The sequence below is a fragment of the Schistocerca americana genome, chromosome 2 (genome assembly GCF_021461395.2).
Source record: "Schistocerca americana isolate TAMUIC-IGC-003095 chromosome 2, iqSchAmer2.1, whole genome shotgun sequence".
Classification (NCBI taxonomy): Eukaryota; Metazoa; Arthropoda; class Insecta; order Orthoptera; family Acrididae; genus Schistocerca; species Schistocerca americana.
Window position 1 is genome coordinate 395,462,014 of NC_060120.1, and position 20,838 is coordinate 395,482,851.

The following is a 20,838-nucleotide window of genomic DNA, read 5'->3' on the forward strand; positions in this document are numbered from 1 at the left end:
TTTTATTGCAGCAGTAGCGAGATACAGTAAAATCCTTTGTTTGAGTATTGGTTCATATCAGCGAAAATTACAAAATTAACTGAAAACTAAAACAATGAAAAAATCCCGGAATTCCAAAAATTCCCCGGACCGTATACACCTTATGCCTCTGCAGCAGCAATTTGAGCAGAAGTTACTTAAAGGACAGCCCTGACCCAGACGCCCTGTAGTGTGCATTCCACTGATCCCAAACCATCACCATTTGCTGCATCAGTGGTGTCAAGCGAAAGCTCATACGTCAGTGTAGAGATCTGTTGTTTTCATATGAAAGCTGATTCTGCCTTAGTGCTAGTGATGGCCATGCGCTGGTTAGGTGGCGGCCAGTTGAGGGCCTGCAACTAGCTTGTCTGCGTGCTAGACACACTGGACCTACACCTGGAGTTACAGTCTGGGGTGCAATTTTGTATGGTAGCAGCACTCTTGTGGTTATCCCACACAGCCTGACTGGAGCAATATGTACGTAAGTCTTGTAATTCAACCCATTGTGCTGCCATTCCTGAAGAGAACTCCACAGGGTGTTTTTCAACAGGATAATGCTCGCCCACACACAGTTGTTGTAACTCAACATGCTCTACAGAGTGTTGACATGTTACTTTCATCTGCTTGATCACCAGATCTGTCTCCAATCGAGCACATATGGGACATCGAGTGACAAATCCAGTGTCATCCACAAACGGCATTAACCGCACTTGTATTGACTGACCATGTGCAACAGGAATGAAACTTCATCCCAGACAGACAGACATCTGGCACCTGTTCAACACAATGTACCACATTTGCATGCTTGCATTCAACATTGTAGCAGGTACACCTATCAGTAATGCGCCAGCATTTCATATTTGCAATAGCATATAATATCTCACATTAAACTTTGTTCTTGCAATAATAATCACTTTAAAATGTTACCTAGACAAATGTTTTCGCAAAATTTCATTACTCTAATTATTTTTTGATGTTGTGATTCTTTTTCCCGTCAATGCATATTTAGTAAGATGTGTGTTACCGGATGACAGAATTTTCATCACCAATACACTCTCTGAGAACATCACTTAAGAATTCATATGGTTTCCCTAAAATTGTGTTGTGTGTACTTTCCACTGTCTTAGAGAAGCAGTGAGACAGTTACCAGCAACTTATTGTGTCAGGAAGGTATCATCTTTCCTTCTATTTCCTACTGTTGATCTAAAAATTGCACTATCATCCTGTGTATTGAAACATGTTCATTGTGCCTTCTCTCTTCTTATCTGCAAGGTTGTTTAGGCAGAGTGTATATACTGAAGGAATTAGTATACTGCACCAGATCTTTTATTCACTTTGGTTAAGGGCTACAGTATTTAAGTCTATATGGTGTCTTCAATGTCAAGCATTTTTCATAAATAATAAATAGCCATTACTGACATCAAAGCATGTGTTATTCCCACATATACTTCAGCTACTGCTGACAATATTTTAAAACCAAGTGTGCCTGTCATCCAATTTTCTCAATGTTATCACAATTTCTATTTAAATAATACCAGCACACACTGATCAACACTCAGGAGGTGCCATGTGAGTAACACCTAGAAACAGAATCAGTCTGTCTTGTTTGCTTACCAATCATGAAAGCTTTGTTATAAAAATCTGTTGTATATGATACAGCAATATTTGAAAGTTGAACTTTAATGTATCTACCACTTTCAAATGAGAAGTCTTTGATTACAAACTGCAAGACTTTTCACTGATGGCTCAGTGGCAGAGCTGAAACTAAACATTCTTATTGTTGATAGCACCTAGGTCTACCACTTTCAAGGCTTCCGAATTGCAGTGACAGTGAAAGGTCACAGTTGATTCTCAATGCACAATGGAGCAATGGAAGGAGGGGGTCAAGTGTGTTTTGTAGCATATTTGGACTGTTTCTTAACTGTGATATTGCTCTTATGCAATTTTGAAACCAAACCACTCTTAATATGACAGATTTGTGGTCTTGCTGCTATGAGTTTCTCCTACAGCAGAACTTTCTTCAGGATTATTTCATTTGCATGTTTATGTAATGATGGGCACACATGTCACGCAGGATTTGTTGTGGACTGCCAGTCTTGTAACCATGCACCTCGTGTTGTGCACCATGCACACTGTTCTTGCTTTGTTTTTGTGTTGTCTAGTATCTGGGTTGAGCTACATACATCATAAATTTTTATGTCTATTAGAATATGAGCATGCTGAAAAATGATTCCTCCATTTTTTTTTCTTTTGGAAACTCTTAAACCTTTTATATAAAAGGTCTGTAAAAAAAATTCCAGAACTGTCCACAAAATTTCTCTACGTTTAGATTTAACTTACTGCGCATGGTCTTCTTTGGAATACTTTCCTCCACAATTGATACATCACTCCCAATGCCGTTTCCACTTCTGGAAACAATCTTGGTACAGCTCTTGCTGGACCACATGAAGTGCCGTCTATGAATTTTATTTAATCTCATCTGTTGTTGCAAATCTTCGTTCTTTCAATGGGGTTTTCAAATTTGGAAGTAAAAAAAGTCCACAGCGAGCAGGTCTAGTGAGTATGGAGGCTGAGGCAGCAAAGTGATTACTTTTTTTGGGCAATAGTTGTGAACTAAGAGGAATGAATGAGCACGTGTGTTATTGTGATGCAAGAGCCATTATTTGTCTCACCACATTTCAGGCTGTTTCCTTCTCACATTTTCTCACACACATCACAATACGTCCCAATAGTTCCATCGATTAATAATTTGTCCCTGTGGCACAAATTCGTGATGAACTAATCCTTTAAAGTCAAAGAAAACTATCAGCATGGCTTTGACATTTTACCTGACCTGGCAAGTTTTTTTTTTTTGTCATGGAGAATCTTTCCCAACCTATTGTGAAGACTGAACCTTGATCTCAACATCATAACCACAGACCCACATCTCATCACCAGTTATGATTCTCTCAAGGATCATCTTGTTCTCATTTGCACGGTCCGAAAGCCCTTCATGGACCGCAAGGCAAAGGTCTTCCTGGTCTTGAATCTTGAGCCGTGGGACGAACTTGGCAGCAACATGATGCATTCCAAGATGTTGTGTCAGCATTTCCTGATATGAGCCAACTAAAATATTACATTCTTTAGCAGTCTCTCTGACAGTCAGTCTTCCATTTGCAGACACAATTTTGTTGACATTCCTGACATGGGATCATCTTTTTAAACCATGTGAACCATTTGTAGAGTATGGCTTAAGCACTCATCACCATAGGCTTCCTGCATCATTTGGTGTGTGCCTAATAAGGGTTTCTGGAGTTTCACACAAAATTTAACGAAGACTCCTCTAACTCCGCCATCTTGAAATTCGCAAACTAAATGAGACAATGTTCTACTCAATGCAGCACTGAACAATAACTAACAGACATACAACAATGAAACTGCTGGCAGTTACACATTAAAGAACCGCATGTGGAGGGACGTCACCCACACTTCGCTCTAACATGCCACTGGCAAGAAATCACGAATGTTGAGGAATTTACTGAACAGACCTTGTACAACAAATCTTATGAACATGCTCCATCATTACACTTCATGCCTACATGTTTGCAACCCTCTGCCACAACACGGTTTCAAATTTTAGTGTGTAACATGTCAGTATGTAACTTAACTATGTAGTTGAGTGAAGAACAGCATGCTGTGATCAAGTTTCGAATTCTAAGAGTTTGTCCACACATGGAGCATCTTCTTCAGCATGACAACACCAGACAACACACGAGCACTGCGACAACTGCAACAATCTGACACCTTGGGTTCGCCACCAATGATCATTCACATACAGTCCCAACTTGGCTCCATTCAATTTTTACCTGTTTCCAAAACTTAAAAAGCACCTTCGAGGACTTCAAATTGATAGCTATAAAGTGGTGAAGGCAGAGGTGAGGTTGTGGCTCTGTCAACAAAGTGAAACATTCTACAGTGATTGTATCAACAAAATAGTGTCTCATTGGGAGAAATGTGTGTCGCCAGGGTGACTACATTGAGAAATAAATATGTAGATATGAAAAATAAAGGTGCAGAATGTTGAAAACATTTAAAAGATTAAAGAGTTATCACTTAAAAATTTGGAGGCGTTACTTTTCAGCATTCCCTCATAACTGGTTTATACAAATGCAGCATCACTTTAATAATAACATGAGAAATCAGATTCAATATGTGTAAGATGTTAACTCTGACTAGATACCATTTACCCACAAGGTATGTAACTCAACTTCTGCATCACCACAGTTACCCTAAACACTGTTATTTTGTAAAAGTCCGTTCATCCATTATAATGTCAGGTATTTACATCACAAATCCATCTGACGATGCTGTTAAAGATAAGAATTTAGTGACCAAGATAAGAGTACATTGTACCAAACATGGTTGCAGACTCAATGAAAGTCTATGCCCAAAGTAATAAAATTTAATAACATTCTCAGCAAAGCACTTCCAGACAAAGATTCTAAATCTATAAACTTTAATAACCTCACTTCCTTTGTATAACACAAATTAATTACAAAAAAACTTCGCTTCTTTTCATCCAATGATCACAACATGGACCGCATGCTGCACTAACAAGGGAACCTTCCCATCGCATCCCCCTCAGATTTAGTTATAAGTTGGCACAGTGATAGACCTTGAAAAACTGAACACAGATCAATCGAGTGAACAGGAAGACGTTGTGTGGAACTATGAAAAAAATAAGCAAAATATACAATCTGAGTAGCCGATGCACAAGATAGGCAATGTCAAGGAGAATATGAGTTCAGGGGCGCCGTGGTCCCATGGTTAGCGTGAGCAGCTGCGGAACGAGAAGGCCCTCGTTCAAGTCTTCCCTCGAGTGAAAAGTTTAATTTTTTATTTCCAGACAATTCTCAAAGTTCAGGCACTGACACATAATCAACTTCGCTCTCCAAAATTCCTGGATATGTTCAGATTTGCTTGGACATATGCAGGATTTGACGGTCTACACACAGAAAAATTTGAAAACGTTGAAAACATATGTTTTGACAGAGCACAGGGAAAACTGTGCGACTGTGAAACTGTTGCATTCATTTGTTGTAGTTTATGTGACAAACTCTTATGTTTTGATCACTTTTTTGAGAGTGATTATTACATCCACAAGAAAACCTAAATCAGGCAAGGCAGAAGAATCTTTTTACCCATTCGCCAAGTGTAGAAGTTAGGTGGGTCGACAACATATTCCTGTCATGTGACGCACATGCCGTCACCAGTGTGGTATAGAATATATCAGACGTGTTTTCCTGTGGAGGAATCGATTGCCCTATGACCTTGCGATCAAATGTTTTCTGTTCCCATTGGAGAGGCACGTCCTTTCGTCTACTAATCGCACGGTTTTTGGGTGCGGTCGCAAAACACAGACACTAAACTTGTTACACTGAACCGAGACGTCAATGAACGAACGAACAGATCATAACTTTGCAAAAATGAAAAAAGGAAACTTTTCACTCGTGGGGAGACTTGAACCAGGGACCTCTCGTTCCGCAGATGCTCACGCTAATCACGGGACCACGGCGCTCCTGAACTCATACTCTCCTTGATGTTGCCCATCTTGTGCATAGGCTACTCAGATTGTATATCTTGCTTATTTTTTTCATAATTCCACACAACTTCTTCCTTTTTTCTCGATTGATCTGTGTTCAGCTTTTCAATGCCTATCCAATGTGCCAACTTATAACTAAATCTGAGGGGGGTGCGATGGGGAGGTTCCCTTGTAAGAAACATGTCAGTCAAAGCTCCCGTTCACTTGCTCATTGATAGGATCCACTAACTAGGTACACTTCGAGTAAATGAGTGCCCGTCCACTAGCTCCAGCCATGATCATATTGTTCAAGAGCTTGGATGTTATTACAAGATATAATCTGGGGAGTGTACTCCCAAGAAACCTGACTCACCAGGGAACCAGACATGCTGATCAGCTCTACGCAGAGCATTTTTTAATATCTTCATACATGCACTGAGCATATGAATGTGCAGGAATAGCTCAATCTCATTGAAACACACACACACACCAGAGAGAGAGAGAGAGAGAGAGAGAGAGAGAGAGAGAGAGAGAGGTGCACACATTGAGCACACAATTCAACACGTTTTCATTGCTGATCAGCTATTTTCAAACTATGGAATACCATAAGAAATAATGTCATATTCATGGTATGTATTCTCTAAGGATACTCCTGCAGGACACTTTAACCGAATATATACTGCTTTGTTGTTTCTAGTATCAATATTCCAGTTTGGTCAACAATATGCTTAACGTGCTAGTGCATAAAACGCTTCCAGACAATATAAATAATAGAAGTTTAACACACTTTCCTTTGCTGCTGTTGAAGGTCTACAAAGACTTGTTAAAAATTGTCTTGCTTTTCTTAACAATGTTGCAAAGTGACTGTCACACTGTAACGGGACATCCACCTCTAGCACTACTTTTCCTCAACAGTAGTAGTTGATACCAGTATTATTTTTCACAGTTTGGACACGTTAATATTATCTCAGTTGCTTTCATATAATTTCATACACAATATGCTATATTTCAAGCTGAAATTTATGAAAAGGAATTCCTTTATTAATCGATAAGAACTAGTTCTCAATGTACAGTTAAAATTATTTTTTTTAGAAACATTTGAAATTACGAATTATTTGCACACTAAAAATTTCTATTATTGATTTCACAAACCTGTACTGTTTACTAAGTTTATTTCTGGATTCATTTCTGAAATACTAATCAAAATTAACAATGTAACGAAAACTTGTAGGAATTCATTTGTTCAGAAAAATCGTAAACTCTTTTGAATATTGTTATTTCACATATTTTTGTATAATAGATGCGAACAATGTAATTTCTGCTTTGTTAATGTGAAAAATCAAAATACTGTATGATATACTAAAATGTGAGAAAATTCTGTGGAAATTTACATAAATTTTGCAACAACAATCTTCCAATTTATTCAGTTCAAACCAACCATGAGGAACTGATGTTAGATTTTCAGCTTTGAGAATCAGACCCCTAGACAAGAACAACTGGAGCCATCTCAACATGAAAGTTTATTGTAATCTTTGCTCCTCTCAAATCTTCATATAAAAGACTTTGCTTATTAATTACTCAGACCGGGCACTGTTTAATGTGGACGGTACATGGAAGAAGGAAGGAGAGAGAATATTACAACACATATACCAAAGCAGTCTCATGCAGATATGTCAGCATTTCCAATTTGCATAACTGTACTAGGAAACTAATACAACAAAACCATAAAGCAAACAGCAGTTAACTTGAAGCTATGTACTGCAGAAGGGGAAGGTCTGGGACTGTAAGATGATAAGAGCCATTTAACATAAAGTTGTTTCCTTTTTAATTATGACTAATTGTATAACAGAGAATCTGTGTTTGTTGTACATTTGCTGATATCTCCAAAATGAGTTATTCCATAATTGCCCATTTCCATCTGCACCTCCACAGATACTGAAATCACGAACACTAACATTTGTCAATCATCGGAGTTTGCTCAGGAAACAAACACTACTTACCATCATTTTATGACTGCTGATTCTCCAGTCAGTTTAAATCTGCGTGAAGATTGGTGCACTGAGGCAGAATTTGGATAGAGATGTTTATGTAAGAATAAATGTAATTCAAGCTTTCTACATCTATTTCTTACAACATTTAAAACCACTGATATTTAGTAAATATTACAAATCACAATATATTCGTGTTACTGTCACTATTATTTTTCTCCTCATCTTCTTATTCACCTTACTTTACAGACACAAAATGAACTGTTGGAGACTACATGATGAAAACACATACACAATAAAACCAGAAGTGCTACATGTTAGGCCCACAAATATATTTGGCAAGCAGATTAAGGAAATATTTCAATCAAATGAATTTCTAGCCCTTACAATCTGTTAAGAAACCCAGTACAGAATAAAATATTAAATAAGGTTCAATAGAGAATGGTCTGATTCTTATGAAGAGAAATGGATTGGTAACCATTTATGTTTGTGCCGAGTGCTGCTGGCACATTAATAAAACCATTGCTACCTGGAACTAGCTTTCTTCCTGGTGGTGGTGCAACTACAACTTCTATTTCTTGAAAGTCTTTCAATCTCCGTATGTCTTTATCCTTACGGAGAACTGTGTCTGGAAGCTTACGTAACCTCAACACTTGGGTAGCATTCACACCCAATTCATCACAGCACACACGTAAAAGTTTGTTGTATGTTAGCTCACTGTGTGGCAGCTCAATTTCTATGAAATCCAGTTCACCACTATTTGCAACACGGGCTTTGAGCACCAATTCTGGAAAAATAAATATGTAAATGCTTGTAATCATTAATTAAACAAGATTTTCATGTTTGAGGCACCACTTTATGTAAGCATACTGCATCCAATCACCTTCAAAATGCACCTGTAACTTATTTTTGCAACTTTCATCAATTTTCACTTTTTAATCTGTATATCTAGCAAAATCAGATCTTCTGTAAAAAAATAAAAATTTCTAAAATTACCTACAGATTTTACATTTATTGAAAGTTATAGAGACTGTACCTCCGGCACTGTTTTACAGGGGAGTTTAAATAAGATTGTCAATATGTTTACAGCTGCAACTGAATGAAAAAATAGTAAAATGCAAATCATGGTCACAGCTTTCTTACAACTTTTGCATTTTAACTTATGGCCTCAATATTTAGAATACAAAACATCTTTTCTGGAAGTGTTTTTTCTCTCTCTCTCTCTCTCTCTCTCTCTCTCTCTCTCTCTCTCTCTCTCTCTCTCTCTCTCTCTCTCTCTCTTGGTGGCTTACCACTACCTTTCAACACTGAATGGACCCATAGTACGAGGACTGCTTCTAAATTTTGTGTCCTTGTGGGAGCAGGAGTAGGAGCACATCGATTAGCCAATTTCAACATGTGGTCATTTTTTAGGACTTCTTTATGTAACACACTTGCATGTGTATGGGAAATTCAACATATCTTCTTTATTTCTTAATATTTCTACACCAAATTTTGATCACCTTCAAAGTATTCTCCATTGACCACAACACACTCCTTCAAATGATCCTTCTCTTTTTCAAAACAGTTTTTAAATTTACTTATCGGGATGTTCTTCATGCCTTCCAGAGATTTTTGTTTTACCTCCTCCACAGTGGCAAAACACTTTCCTTTCATGTCCCTTTTGAGTCAGGGTAACACAAAGAAATCACATGGGGCTAGATCTGATAAGTAGGAGGTGGGAGGGAGGGCTGTGGTGGGGGTGGACGATCAGTGTCATACTGTTTTTGCTCAAAAACTGCTTCACGCAGAGGGCAGTTTGGGCCAGCGCGCTGTCATGATGGAAGAACCAATCGCCTATGCGCCAAAGATCTGCCCTTTTCTTCTGGATACTATCCCTCAATCTTTTCAAAGCCTCCACGTAGAACTCCTGGTTGACAGTTTGACCTGGGGAAACAAACTCCATGTGCACAACACCTCTGCAAACAAAGAAACAAATGAGCATTGACTTGATGTTGACTTCACTTGGTGAGCTTTTTTGGTACGAGGAGAGCCACTTGTCTTCCACTGGCTTGCTTGCTGCTTTGTTTTGGGGCCGTACCCATAGCACCATGATTCATCACCAGTAATCACCTTGGAAAAAAAATTCATGGTCCTCTTTGAGCCGATTTTGAAGCTCAAAACATGCCTGAAGTTGACACTCCCTTTACTCATCTGTGAGAAGGTGAGGGACAAATCTGGCTGCAACCCTTCTCATGTGAACATCTTCAAATAAAATCTTCTGAATTGAACTCCATGATATTTCAGACATCTCACAGAGTTCATCAATGGTTAGGCATCGGTCTTCTCGAACGAGGGCATTGATTTTGGCAACGTTTTCATCACTTCTTGATGTTGAGTGGAGTCCTGAATGGGGTTGGTCTTCAACTGACATTTCTGCCTTTTTAAAATGTGAAAACCACTCAAAGACTCTGGTCTTACTTAGGGCAGCATCTCCATAAGCAGTCTTAAGCATTATTACGACAGTTTCCGCAGCAGATTTCCCCAACAGGAAACCAAGTTTCACAGCCACACGTTGCTCTTGACAATCTGCCATCATGTTTTTGCCGAAATGGAAAAAGTTGTTTTACTAAAAAAACTCTTATGGGTGAACCAACACACTCACAGCCACCCACCTTCGCACACTGACTCGGGTGGTGTAACCATAATGTATACATGGTTGAACAATAGGTTCCCCCACCCCCTCCCCCTCCCCACGCAGCCCAGTTCCCGTTACTTTTGCATCCCCCTTGTACATATTTTCTCCAATCTTCTATGTAACATCCTTACATGTTTACACATTTTCTCTACTTTTTCACAATGACGTACACTCTGTCATATGCCAAGATAGTAAAAAGTTTTCCATTCTAGCAACCAACATGCTATCACTGGAGAAATAATATCCTTGTGTGGTTCTCTTCACTTCCAAAAAGAAGAAGAAAGTCCTGGGTGCTAGATTTGGTGAATAAGAAGGCATATGTGGTACAATTTCTTAGCCTAAGTGTGAAAGTACCTTGAGTGGAGTGAATGGATGCTTTGTAAGGCAGACCAAATGCAATCATTACTGATTTCTTCTGCTTCATTTCAGGATCCATGAAACTTCCTGACAGATTAAAACTGTGTGCCGGACCGAGACTCGAACTCGGGACCTTTGCCTTTCACGGGCAAGTGCTCTACCATTCTCATTCGGGTTCAATGATCGGTCAGAATATTTTGCTGACACCAGAGTACAAGTCAATGAGTTATGAAACTTGCACTGTTTTTCTGCAAGGTCACTACTGTACCACTGCCAAGCAGCTGGTGTGTATGAAGACACTGAAAAACAATTGTGTATTGAAGAAACTGAGGGGAAAAAAAGACAAAAGTTGGGAACGAGAACCAATTCCCAGTTGATATCATGGTATCCTGCTGTTAATGCCAGTCACTTTTTGAGTCCTAGTATTGCTGCAGCTGTCAAAAGGCTGCCCTTTTTTTCCCGTATGTGTTTAGTTTCATAGTGTTTCATGACTATTTATAATAGACTGTGATAACTGTCCCTTTCTTACATATTTAATAAGGATGACACCTTGAATCCCAAATGACAGACAGCATAACCTTCCCATAAAAGATGGGTGGGGGGTGTTTGTATTTTCATAGTTTGTTCCAACACTTTCCCCACTGTGATAAGATGTCTGGAAAACTCTTCTTCCTTGTTCTTACACATTTTCAACATTTTTTTGCTGATGTCATGTTGCTCCCTTTGAATAGACATGGTAAATTAGGGACCCACTGGAGCAACATGTTTCTCATCTTTAGTTCAACATGCAGGACCCTACACTAATATGAACTACTCCGTCAACTATCTGGATGGTAATATACCTGTCAGAAAACAGCAAAGTTTCCATGTTTTGTGATGGTTCTTCGTTCCTCAATCATAGATGATCTGCTACTTTTCAGTGTGTTTTCCAAACATGTGAAAAGTTTTCCTCTTCATCACAGTCTCATAAGCTGGAACATTATCCACACACATTATCACTATTTCATTATGAATTTACGCCACCAGTTTCCCTTCAACCTTCCAAATGCAAATGATGAGTCTTTTCACATGCCTTGCTTCTTTGTTCCAGCAATGTCGCAAAGAAGTGCAACTCAGATAGAGTTGCGCAAACAAAAGAAAAACACACTGTGCTTCCCATGCATATTCAGATACTCACACCTATTCCCCAACATAGGTATGAATTTTGTTAACACCTCTTGTATATATGGCTTTGAAATCAAAGATTTAAATATAGATTTGACACTAAGTGTGGTTTCCAATATTATGAATTATTCACATTTTACTGTGATCTCAACTAATTCAATCACAGTATTACTAAGCCAATGTTTACAGTGTATGTGAAAATTTGTTATCTGCAGAAATTTGTTCCATCTCGCATATTTAAACATTCAAGGGTGATTTAAAAAGTTCTCTGAATCACCATGAGACGTCAGCACTAGCGCAACGACTTGTTCACGTGATATTTGTTGGACTGTTGCCTGTAAACACGTGCCACATCAGTGCTCTTTGAAGAGAGCTGTGGCGGTGACGTGGCTCTGTTGTTCCTGCTTGGTGATTTGCAAAGACACGAAAAAAAAAAAATTAGTATTAGGGCAGTGATTAAGTACTTCATAAAGAAAGGTACGAAAACAAAGGACATTCATGCCGATTTCCAGAATATACTGGGGGACTCTGCTCCTTCATATTCAACTGTTCCCAAGTGGACAAATTAATTTAAATTTCGTTGGGAGAGCTAAGATGATGATCCGCACAGCGGTCAGCTGAGATCTGTCACTACTCCAGAAATCATTGCAAAAGTGCACAAAATGGTCATGGAGTATCACTGATTGAAAATGCATGAAACTGCTCACGCTTATCAGATGTCATCTGAAAGGTATTTCACATTTTAACTGAAGAATTAGAAATGCAAAAATTATTTGCAAGATGGGTGCCGCGGCTGGATCAAAAACGCATGAGAATGGACATATGGGAACAATGTTTGGCTTGCTTTTGGAGAAATGAACACAATTTTTTGTGCTGGTTTGTGACCACAGATGAAACTTGGGTTCACTACTATACCCTATAGACAAAACAACAGTCAAAGCAATGGAAACATGCTGATAGAATCTAAGTTGTTAAAAAAAGGGCATTCGGTCAGGAAACGGCAAACTGTAAAAGGTTGATGATAATGAGAACAAAGTGGTGGGGCAACACCACTTAACAAATGGCCGGCAGTGCCCAATACGCAACCTAGCTAAAATGATTTTCTTGTGGCGAGAAGGCCGAGAGGAGGTCGGCCAAGCTGCTGGGAGAGGTTTAATTCCCTGAAGCTTGTTTCCATGAAAGGCTTGTTTCCAGTGGTAATGCCAAAGTGACACCACCTGCTGACGGATGGCAACATAGGGGTCATTGTAAGGAATGGAAAGACTAGCATCCTTGGAAGTAGCCTTGTTTCCTGTCACACTGACATAACCAGTGACCACATAAACATCCCAGCAGCTCCATCAAGAGTGACTGAGTGAAAGCTTTCCTGGACCTGTTGCACTAGGGATGGATGGTGCACAGTGCACACAGGCTCTGAGAGGCACTGACAGAGTCAGAGCAAATGACATAACTGAAAATCCTGTGCCACCAGAGTTACTGTGTGGCCTGATACAGAGCGAAGAGTTCCGCTGTAAATATTGAGCAGTGTTCCGGAAGCCGATACTGAAATCATCAGGGCCAATAACAAAGGCACACCCGACACCACAGTCTGTCAGAGCCATCAATGTACACAAAAGTATTATCACAAAGTTACGTGTGAAGGTTGAAAACTTGCGGCAATAGAGCAATTGATTGATTGATTAATTGAGAGGGTTTATGGGGCAAATGGCGAGGTTCTCAGTCCTGCAATTCCGAAGTTCCTCACAGAAGAAAGAGGGTCCGCTAATAACGGACGGATCCAGTCAGGGGAGTCAAACTATAAAATAATGAAGTTAAAACACACACATTAAATGTATAAAAGGTGAGGCCAAATCTAAAAACTGGAAAAACAGAGTGGCCTTTACATGGGAGAATGGTCATGGGGCCCCAGACTGAGAAGACATTAAGAGAGGTCCCAACCACAACCACCCTGTACCTGCTCCAGGAGGAAAGCAAAACTTTATATCTGGAAATAAAAACCACTTTCATGGAGGAAACTGAGGACTAGTTCAACCATCCGTGAATTGTCTGCTAATATTAAAATGAAGGAATCTGGGAGACTATTCTTGGCACAACGGGTCAAAAGAAGCGGACATTTTTTTTTTTTTTTTTTTTTTTTTTTTTTTGTGGTTTTAGGGCGCACAACTTCAATGGTCATTAGCGCCCTGACTACTCTAAGAATGCACCGCGAGGCACAAGTTGACCACAACAACTAAAGGGAAAACACGATAAAAGACAGACGGACAGGCATAGGATTAAAAAACAGCATCATCAAATGTCCTTAGCGAGGTGTGTCAAATTGATAAAACGAAGAACACGAGCAGCTGCTCGTGGGTCATCCGCTAAAATGGCATCGAAAGTATCTGGCAGGTTAAGATCGAGGCGCAGTGTGTTAAGATCTGGACAGGACATTAAAATGTGTCTAACCGTCAGCAAGTGCCCACATGGGCAGAACGGCGCCGGCGCAGCCGTCAGCAGATGGCGATGGCTGAACCGGCAGTGTCCAATTCTTAACCGGGCTAAAACGACCTCCTCCCGCCGAGAAGGGCGTGAGGAGGACGTCCAAGCCACGGGAAGAGGTTTTAAGGCCCGAAGCTTGTTGTCGGTAAGTGCAGCCCAATCGGCATGCCACAGAGATAAGATGCGCCGACAAATCACCCTGCTAAAATCGGACGAAGGGACGCAACAAGAAGCTGTTCGAGGCTGGAGGACCGCAGCCTTGGCCGCGGCATCTGCAGCTTCGTTCCCAGGGATACCGACATGGCCCGGAACCCACATAAAGCTAACTGGAGAACCGACGTCCACCAGCTGCTGAAGAGAGCGTTGGATCCGGTGTACGAAAGGGTGAACCGGGTACGGATCACTGAGGCTCTGGATGGCGCTCAGGGAATCTGAGCAGATGACATAAGCAGAATGTCGGTGGCGGCAGATGTAAAGAACAGCCTGGTAGAGGGCAAAGAGCTCAGCTGTGAAGACCGAACAATGGCCGTGGAGCCGGTATTTGAAACTTTGTGCCTCGACAATAAAGGAACACCCGACCCCGTCATTGGTCTTAGAGCCATCTGTATAAATGAAAGTCATGTCGATGAACTTCGAACTTAGTTCCAAAAAACGGGAGTGGTAGACCGAACTGGGAGTGACCTCTTTTGGGAGCGAGCTGAGGTCAAGGTGAACGCGGACCTGAGCCTGGAGCCAAGGTGGCGTGCGGCTCTCGCCCACTCGAAAGGTTGCAGGGAGGGAAAAAGTAAGGTGTTGAAGGAGGCGACGAAAGCGAACGCCAGGGGGTAGCAGGGCAGAGACATACAACCCGTATTGACGGTCAAGAGAGTCGTCAAAAAAGGAACGATAAGACGGATGGTCGGGCATTGACAGTAGCCGACAGGCATACCGACAAAGCAGTATATCGCGCCGGTAGGTGAGTGGCAATTCGCCAGCGTCAGCATGAAGACTCTCTACGGGACTGGTATAAAATGCTCCGATCGCAAGTCGTAAACCCCGATGTTGTATGGAGTTGAGGCGGCGTAAGATGGATGGCCGTGCAGAGGAGTATACGAAGCTCCCATAATCCAGCTTGGAGCGGACGATCGACCGATATAGACGAAGTAGGACGGTTCGATCCGCTCCCCACGACAGACCACTGAGAACACGGAGGACATTTAAAGAACGGGTACAACGGGCGGCCAAATATGACACATGTGGAGACCAGCTAAGTTTCCTGTCAAATGTAAGGCCTAAAAATTTGGTTGTCTCCACGATTGGGAGAGCAACGGGACCGAGTCTTAAGGACGGTGGGAGAAACTCTTTGTATCGCCAGAAGTTAATACAGACCGTCTTCTCGGCAGAAAAACGGAAGCCATTGGCGACACTCCAGGAGTAAAGACGGTCAAGAGAACGCTGAAGACAGCGCTCCAGGACACGTGTACACTGCGCGCTGCAATAGATGGTAAAATCGTCCACGAAAAGGGAGCCTGATACATCAGCTGGGAGGCAATCCATTATTGGATTGATCGCGATGGCGAAGAGAGCGACGCTCAAAACTGAGCCCTGTGGCACCCCATTCTCCTGGCGAAAGGTGTCGGACAGGACAGAACCCACACGTACCCTGAACTGTCGATCCATTAAAAAGGAACGAATAAAAAGAGGGAGGCGACCGCGAAGGCCCCATGTATGCATGGTGCGGAGGATGCCCGCCTTCCAACAGGTGTCGTAAGCCTTCTCCAAATCAAAGAACACAGCCGCGGTCGGGCGCTTCCGCAAGAAGTTATTCATAATGAAGGTCGACAAGGTAACCAGATGGTCAACAGCAGAGCGGCGCCTACGAAATCCACATTGTACATTGGTAAGTAGGCGTCGAGACTCGAGCAGCCAAACCAATCGAGAGTTAACCATTCGCTCCATCACTTTACAGACACAGCTGGTAAGCGAGATAGGTCGATAACTGGAAGGCAAGTGCTTGTCCTTCCCCGGCTTAGGAATCGGGACAACAATAGACTCGCGCCAGCATGCGGGAACATGTCCCTCAATCCAGATGCGATTGTATGTACGAAGAAGAAAACCTTTACCCGCAGGAGAAAGGTTCTTCAGCATCTGAATATGAATAGAATCTGGCCCTGGAGCAGAGGACCGTGATCGGCCAAGTGCGTTTTCGAGTTCCCGCATGGTGAATGGGGCATTATAACTTTCACAATTCGAGGAGCGGAAGTTAAGTGGCCTAGCCTCCTCTGCCTGTTTGCGGGGGAGGAAGGCAGGGTGGTAATGAGCGGAGCTCGAAACCTCTGCGAAAAAGCGGCCGAAGGCATTGGAGACAGCCTCAGGGGCCACAAGGACGTCATTCGCGACCTTCAAGCCAGAAACTGGTGAGTGGACCTTAGTGCCAGATAGCCGGCGCAGGCTACCCCAGACAACAGAAGAAGGAGTAAAACTGTTGAAGGTGCTTGTGAAAGCAGCCCAGCTGGCTTTCTTGCTTTCTTTGATAATACGACGACACTGAGCACGTAATCGTTTATAATTGATACAATTCGCCACTGTAGGGTGGCGTTTAAAAGTGCGTAAAGCACGTCGACGAGCACGTAAAGCGTCTCTACATGCTGCGGTCCACCAGGGGACCGGTACGCGACGTGGAGAAGAAGGAGGGTGAGGGATGGAATATTCAGCAGCAGCGAGAATGACTTCCGTGAGGTGTGCGACCTGACGATCGCAGCTTGTAAAGGTTTGATCCTGAAAGGTCGCCCTGGAAGAGAAGAGCCCCCAGTCTGCCTTGGAGATGGTCCAATTAGAGAAGCACGGAGAGGGGGTATGCTGCAGGAGATGGATAACACACGGGAAGTGGTCGCTCGAATATGTATCAGAAAGTGCATACCACTCAAACCGGCGTGCAAGTTGGGGAGTACATATAGAGAGGTCTAAATGGGAATAGGTGTGAGATGTGTCCGAAAGAAAAGTAGGGGCGCCAGTATTGAGGCAGACAAGATCGAGCTGGTTGAAAAGGTCTGCTAACAAGGAGCCCCTCGGGCAGGATGCTGGAGAGCCCCAAAGGGGATGGTGGGCATTAAAGTCTCCAGTTAACATAAATGGTGCAGGTAGCTGAGCAATAAGTTGCATCACGTCTGCCCTGGCAACGGCAGATGACGATGGAGTGTAAACGGTACAAAAGGAAAACGTAAAAGTGGGGAGAGTAATGCGGATGGCAACTGCCTGTAGGCCGGTGTGCAACGTGATGGGATCGTAGTAAATATCATCCCGGACCAGCAACATAACCCCTCCATGAGCTGGGATACCTACCACAGGGGGTAGGTCAAAACGCACAGAGGTGTAGTGTGCCAAGGCAATTTGATCGCATGGGCGTAGCTTCGTTTCCTGGAGGGCTACGACAAGCGGACGGTGCAAGCGGAGAAGCAACTTCAAGTCCTCTCGGTTGGAGCGAATGCTGCGAATATTCCAGTGAATAAGTGCCATCGTAAGAAAAGAAAGATGAGAGAAGTGGTCACCTCGAAGGCCGCTTAGGGCCTGGCTTCGAGCGAGCACTGCCGCCGCTATCAGTAGGGGGACAGTCATCGTCCATTGGGTCTATAGGGTCATCGGCCATCTCGGGAGGATGGCCGGGAGGGGGAGCTTCCTCCGCCAGTGAACGGCCAGATGTACGGCGACCAGCGGTGCGGCCAGGCGAAACGGATGACGGCCTGGGGCGGCAGCCGCTGGGTGGCGCAAGAGAAGAAATGCGCCGTGGCGGGGAAGGAGAACTGTGCTTCCTATGAGCCTTCTTGGAACGTCGTTTGGTGGAAGTACCGGTCGAAGGCTGTGAGGTCGAGGTACGGAGGAAGTCTGCACGGGATGGTTCCTTCTTGAAGGCCCGTGCATCGGACTTCGGTGTCTTCGTCTTAGCAGAAGCTGAAGAAGGTGCTCGTGTCTGTGGGGTGATGGGAGGAAGAGGAGACGTCGACCGCGCGATCTTAGCACTAGCCGAACGGACGATCGTGGTGCTGAAGGTCAGATCGCATGTCTGGGTTGCTACCTCCCGGGTAGTCCGAGGAGAGGCGAGGACAGTACTGTATTTCCCCGCTGGGAGCAGCGTGGGCTTCCTACTAGCCAATAGCTTGCGAGCAGCCGAGGTGGACACTTTCTCTTTGACCCGAATTTCCTGGATACAGCGTTCTTCCTTATAGACAGGACAGTCGCGGGAGGATGCGGCATGGTCACCCTGACAGTTCACACAACGAGGAGACGGAGGTGGACAGTCACCCTCATGGGCGTCCCTGCCACAGGTGACACATTTAGCCGCATTGGAACAAGACTGTCGAGTGTGATTGAAACGCTGACACTGGTAGCAGCGCGTAGGTGTCGGGATATAGGGGCGAACAGAAATAACCTCGTAGCCCGCCTTGATGCGCGATGGCAGCTTAACACTATCGAAGGTCAAGAAAATTGTCCGGGTCGGTACAAGGTCATTGTTGACCTTTTTCATGACCCTATGGACAGCCGTCACGCCCTGCTCAGCGAGGAATGATTGAAGCTCCTCGTCAGTCAATCCGTCGAGGGAGCCAGTATAGACCACACCACGAGACGAATTCAAAGTTCGGTGGGCCTCCACCCGGACAGGGAACGTGTACAGGAGGGTGGCCCGAAGCAGTTTTTGTGCCTGAAAGGCATTCTCAGTTTCTAGTAATAAGGTGCCGTTACGCAACCTGGTACAGGATTTGACAGATCCGGCTATGGCATCTACGCCCTTCTGAATAACGAAAGGGTTGACAGAGGAAAAATCCTTTCCGTCCTCAGTTCGAGAAACTACGAGGAACTGTGGGGCAGGCGGTAGTACTTTTGTCACTGTTGGCTGGTCACGTTTCCGTTTTTGGGTCGAAGTCGAAAGAGATGGAGTAGAATCCATTGCGGAGGAATCCCCCATGATTGCCAGCGTCTCCGATGGCGCGCTCCTTCCTTGTGGGGACCCTCTCAGAGGGCACTCCCGCCTTAGGTGAATGTTTACACCTCAGGTCACACCTCCCGAGAAACAGACGGAGGGACCAATCGGCATGGTCAGAAGGTATCAGCTCAGGCAATCACCCCTCCCCGGGCCTGGCCTTTACCAGGGGGTACGCGCGTGCCTTACATGTCTACCCAGGGCGGGGACTTACGCGTTACCCCGTCACCGGCTACGCGTGCGAACGCGTGGGTCGGCCTTCAGGCACGCACAGGGAGGAAGGAAGAAGAGGAAAAAGAAGAGAGAGAGGGAGAAAGAGGACAGACTGTCTCAAACGCCGAGGCGGAGACCAGAGAAGGCAAGGAGAAGAAGGCAATGAGAAAGCAAGGGGAAGAAGGCAATGAAAAGGCAAGGAGAAAAAGGCAATGAGAAGGCAAGGAGAAAAAGGCAATGAGAAGGCAAGGAGAAAAAGGCAATGAGAAGGCAAGGAGAAGGCAAGGGAAAGAGTAAGGAAGACAGTGAGGTGGAGAAGAGCAAAGAAAGGAACCAACAAAAGGAAGGAAGAAACGAGAAGTGAAAAAACCAAAAGGACCACGATGATAGGTCGTGGAACCGTCCGTCCCCGGACGCAGGCGCGAACTACCCCCGTGAGGGGGATGGACTCCTGTTAGTCGCCTCTTACGACAGGCAGGAATACCGCGGGCCTATTCTAATCCCCGGACCCGCAGGGGGGAAGAAGCGGACATTCCACCAATATGTGGGATACCGTCAGTCTGGCTCCACAACCACATTATGTGGGTGGTGCATTAGGTATGACAATGGGCCTGGTATGACCAATACGTAAACGGCATAAAACAGTGGACTCATTCTGAGAGGAGTGGAGGGAAGAGTGTTAAACTGCAGCAGACTCCTTGATTGTGTGGAATTTATTACTGTGAGCAGCAGCACACCAGATGTCATTCCACTTTTGGGCAAAGAGAAATTTGACAGTTATCCGCATACCCACAACTGGAATCATGAAAGTGAATGGGAGGTAAGTATCTGCTTCTCTAGCCAAACAGTCAGCCAGGATGTCATCATGACTTGGGACCCAGAGAAAGACAACTGAGCATGTGGCATGGCCAAGGGCGGAGAGAAGGTCATGGGTAGAAGAGACCAAAGGATGACGAGAGTAGCATTGGTCAATAGCCTGCAGGGTGCTAATTTGAGTTGGTACAAATTTAAACACTGTGGAGGTAGGCCTGAGAAACAAAACGGAGGGTTCTGTGAATGGCAAGATCTGCTGTGCACACACTACATGATCCCAGCAATAAATTGTGTTCTAAGCCAATAGGAGAGGTAAGAGTGTATCCCACCTTATCTATTGTCTTAGAACCATCAGTGTAGAAGATGGTGGCACCCTGGAACTCTGCAAGGATGGCATGCAAAAGAGACCGGGAAATCATGGGCACGAAAGAGACCTTAGGACCCTGGAATAGGTCGGTCCTAATCCGTGGTCAAGGCACCATAAAAGGGGGGAGTGTGGGAGGAAATACATGGGACGCATTCCAGTGAGTGGAGATTCCGACAGACAGGACTGAAGTGCATTCCAATCGGAAATCCCACCCGTGGGTGGTTGTCACGAGGGAGACATCCCTCGTTT

The 20,838-nt window shown here is 43.8% G+C and overlaps 1 protein-coding gene across 2 annotated transcripts in view; it reads right to left on the minus strand.

The window, feature by feature from the left end:
- Positions 1–7,661: 7,661 nt before the first annotated feature.
- Positions 7,662–20,838, minus strand: part of LOC124596209 (ankyrin repeat domain-containing protein 40-like) — a 29,932-nt gene continuing 16,755 nt past the window's right edge. For both annotated transcript variants that reach the window (XM_047135263.1, XM_047135264.1), the window contains exon 3: positions 7,662–8,353. In XM_047135263.1, coding sequence (XP_046991219.1) covers positions 7,998–8,353 — 356 coding nt within the window. In that variant the 3' untranslated portion in view covers positions 7,662–7,997. The remainder of the gene's footprint in view (positions 8,354–20,838) is intronic.